Below are 4,428 nucleotides of genomic sequence, written 5' to 3' on the forward strand. Positions count from 1 at the left end.
TTTTATACGCATTTCCATAAAAGTCAATCTGACACATTTTCTGTGTGTGGGAACTTTTGGGATCTCCACCAGAAGTCAGTTTCACATTATCAGCCTAAGATATTATTTGAAAAATAAGATGCAACCTTCTATGAACTCTCCTCCGTGTCGTTAAAACACTATTTTAATTCTCAAAGTAGACTAATATTGTCCAAACTTAACTGAACATTGTTTGCATTTTGCGGTGAAAACCTTCAGAGGAACACAGACGACAGTATTTCCCAATATTTGCTCGTTGTTTGCAAGCTCGACCTCGAGCTGATCGATGACTTTGATTATCTACGACACGGAGAAGACTCTCAGTTGGAGGACGAGTCTCAGCCGAGAGCGGACCACGTTAACTTTTGGTGTTGATGTGGATAAAAAGACGGATCTGGATGAAAAACATCAGGTAAATTCAGGTTCTGGTATCAACAAGTTGAGGACGACTGACGTGGATATAAATATAAATTCATGTGTATAGTTTTGTTGTCGTGGTTGGTTGTTTAAATTGTGGCGAAGCAGCAATTTAGAGTGATGCAGGGCTGTCGGGTTTGATATTGGCCCTCATGCGCTCCAGAGTGCCACTCCAGTTGAATTTGACTTTTAAAAAACGACCAGAAATGTTCCCAGTTCAGCTCAGAAAAAGAAAAGACATGAGCTCAGAGGTTTAATGATTCTGGGCTGAAAACAGAAAAAAGTGAGGTTCTGATCCAGATGTGACATGTTTTCAAACTTCTTAAGGAAATGAAGCTTGTCGTCCAGACTAAATGTATTTTTATTTTTTTTTCTTATACCAGTGGTGAAAGAAATCTGCTTTCACTTGAGTAGAAAAAAAATAATAAAAATACCACAATGTAAAATAACTCCTGAGTGGAGAAACTGGACAAAGTGAATGTGTGAAGGCGAACAGAACAATCTGCAGCGTCAGAAGTTTGAGCGAGCACAGAGAGAAGCAAAATGTACTTTAAATATCCAAAGTAAAAGTACTGCCATCTATATATAGCTTTTACTATTATTAGTGTTCATAGAAAGAGGTAATTTACCACAAATACACTTTGAATCTGCAGCAGAGAAGCTTCTGGCTGCACAGACTCTCGTCCTGCAGCTCCAGCAGAAGGATTCTCCAGATGAAAGACTCAAACAATCATCCCCACTGTGAGACTGATTTAAGGACGTCTGGAAAACCGACAGGGGGCGTCTCCTCTGCCTGCACACCCCCTCCCCTCCCTCCCCTCCCTCCCTCCTCCGGTGCGGTGGAAGAAGGAGGTATTGGGGATCTCCTCCTAGACAACAAACCCACATTCAAAGAGGGGCACACGCGTTACGTCACGCTCCGTGTGGAGAATATAACGGAGGTGGCGCGTTACGCACAGCGCTTTTCTGTCGGAGGGAGACACCGGGAGCATCATGCCGAGGCCGCGCGCACCGAGCCCGAGGACACATCTGAGCGTCGTCACGAGAAAATAAAGTTTTATATTCTGTCACGGGGATTTTTCATCATGGGAAACTGAGTTTTCACGGGACACTTGAAGACGCAGGTTTGGATTTTTTTTATTTATTTTTTTGTTGGCTCACGCGTAATTGCGCACAAGAAAAGATAAAAGCTCCCCTCTTGTGCGCGCTGATCTCCCCAAGCAGCCCCGACATGGATCAGAGCCCCCAGCAGTGTGTGGCCATGTATCTGCTGCTGCTCTCCCTCGGACTTCTCATGGACAGAGGGATCTGTCAGCACTACTACCTTCTGCGCCCCATCCCGAGTGACAGTCTGCCGCTTGTGGAATTAAAAGAGGACCCGGACCCGGTGTTCGACCCCAAGGAGCGGGACCTTAACGAGACCGAGCTGAAGAGCGTCCTGGGGGACTTTGACAGCCGCTTTTTGTCCGTTTTACCGCCGGTGGAGGACAAATACCCCGGGAACGATGAGCTGGATGACTTTGAGGCGCTAAAGCCGGGTGGAGTTCTGCCCAAGGAGATCCGGGCGGTGGACTTCGACGTGCAGCTCGGCAAGAAGCACAAGCCCAGTAAGAAACTGAAGCGGCGGCTGCAGCAGTGGCTGTGGGCGTACTCGTTCTGCCCGGTCGTGTACACGTGGACCGACCTGGGGAACAGGTTCTGGCCGCGGTTCGTGCGCGCGGGCAGCTGCCTGAGCAAAAGGTCGTGCTCGGTGCCGGAGGGGATGGTGTGCAAGCCCGCCAACTCGACCCACCTGACGGTCCTGCGCTGGAGGTGCGTGCAGAGGAAAGGAGGACTCAAGTGCGCGTGGATACCTGTGCAGTACCCGATCATCACAGACTGCAAGTGCTCGTGCGCCAGCTAGAAACCGGAAGGGACACGAGACTCTGAAAACAAACAAACAAACAAAAGAAAAGAATAAATTATAAGCTCATTATTTTTGTGATTCTTTCTCTCACGTGCACTACCGAGTGTAGGAATGTAATTGTCTGTATATGCGGTGCCATGCAGTTCTTATATAGCTCACTGTACAGAGTCAGTATTACCTGTAACCAGAGTCTACTTTATTTGTGGAGAATATTGGTTATATATTTTGTATTTATGGAGATTATGGCGCATAGAGCCACGTCAGGACTTCGCTGTTTTCTCTCCCATATTTGGATGAAGCAGCTCGACCTCAGAGTTAAACGTGGCTTACTTTTGTTTTTTTTTGTTTTTTTGTGATCCAGACTTTGTTTTTATCCTGTAAATTAAGGACATGTGCTATTTATTCTTTATATTCGTGACAATAAACCGACACTGAAATGATTTTAAATGTTTTTTTTTCTTCTTCCTTTTCTGTTTGTTCACATCACAGCCCAGGATACCTTGGTTTCATTTTGCTTTGTTTTGTTTTCAGTCACCTGCCACAGCAGCGCTGACACCATTTTACGCATCACCTACTTTTCACAATCATGACCTTTATATTCTGTGTGTGGCTCCACTCTGCATCGCAGCTTATGGTGGTAATTATAGCAAACAAGAGAGGATTAAGATGAACTTGGAAGCAGATTTATTGGGACTATAATCTAATATTAGCTCCACATGTTGCTCAGTGGTGAACCAGCAGCGTGTTGATCTGTGTGGAGCCGTCAGTCACATCAGACCATCAGCAGCAGCTTGATGAAGGAGAGAGGCTGAGACTGGAGCGACTGAAGGAGTCAGCAGCTGCTAACAGCTCCTCCTCCACATTTGCAGCCCAGCAGGAGCTGATCTGAGGAGAGGAGCTGAGGTTTTACTCCAGGAGAAGAAGCTGATGCTCCTCCTGTCGCTCTGACTCCATCTGTCGTATAAATAAATCACTGAAGCTGAAGTCTTCTGTGTCATTTACACTGCTGGAGACACATCAAAGCCACTTTTTTATAAGTATAATCTGTCAAAATGTTAATTTACAAATGAGATTAAATGAATATTGAGCAGTTTTGTCCCCTCGCTCTCACCTCATAAGATCAACTCATGACTTTGCCTAAAACTGCACATGTTGAAGACACAGTATGTCATCCTTACCTGTGTCTAACAAGTCTTTCCTCTGAGATATTGACAGAAATAATCCACTGACGTGTCCAGAAACACAAACGACGATCAGCACCTTGCAGCAAAAATATAATTCGGTGTCATAAAAATTCAAAGGATTGTTGTCAAATGCAGAAATAAAGAAGCTGATGCGGTGAAATTCTTTAGTTTGTGGTGTCAAGACGAATCAAAGAGAAAAACACACATTCATATCCGCTCATACGTACTGAGGTTGGAAGACGAACACACATTACTTTTACTCGTAGTGAGTAAAAGCTGCAGGTAAAACAAGACAAACAAACAAATAAACAAATACACAAGATGAATCTAATTAAAGTAAAAGTACTCGTTACCTGCAGGATACTCAGTAAGACTTAAAGTATCTTGAGTGAAGAAAAAAGTAATTTTCTGTACTAAAGTATAAGTCAAAGTAAAATACATTCATTTAGAAATGTGTTACTTTCGCTCTGTTAACTTGTAACTAGTAACTAAAGTTGAGTAAAAGTACAATATACTTTAACTTTGGTACAATTTGGAGGCGAATAAAGTAAATTTATTTATGTTGCAGCTTTGAAATGTGGATCAGAAACTCAGAAAAACAACATAACAGAATAAAAAAACTAATAAAAAAGAAGATCTAGAGACAAAATGTGCAGCACAGACGGAGGAATAAAGACAATAAGTCCATTTTTGTTGTTGATACGTATGAACTTGAGTAATCTGAGTGCAGGACTTGTAGTTTTTGTCCTCACACAGAGTTGCAGCGTTACCAAAACACGTCTCCACCGCTGTGTAACTCACATCCTTCTGGCTCGAGACGTCAGCGCCTGCTTCACATCTTGGCAGTCGGATTCTTTCTCTCTCTCTCATTTTTACCACCAACCGCATAATAAGCCACGTTTA

The 4,428-nt window shown here is 43.7% G+C and overlaps 1 protein-coding gene across 1 annotated transcript; it reads left to right on the plus strand.

Annotated features, from left to right (window-relative positions):
- The first annotated feature begins 1,298 nt into the window (after positions 1 to 1,298).
- Positions 1,299 to 2,885, plus strand: nog1 (noggin 1). The gene has a single exon (XM_037088280.1). The coding sequence runs from the start codon at positions 1,667 to 1,669 to the stop codon at positions 2,336 to 2,338; it is 672 nt and encodes a 223-aa protein (XP_036944175.1). The 5' UTR covers positions 1,299 to 1,666; the 3' UTR covers positions 2,339 to 2,885.
- Positions 2,886 to 4,428: the final 1,543 nt, after the last annotated feature.

This window comes from Acanthopagrus latus, chromosome 23 (assembly GCF_904848185.1).
Source record: "Acanthopagrus latus isolate v.2019 chromosome 23, fAcaLat1.1, whole genome shotgun sequence".
Lineage (NCBI taxonomy): Eukaryota > Metazoa > Chordata > Actinopteri > Spariformes > Sparidae > Acanthopagrus > Acanthopagrus latus.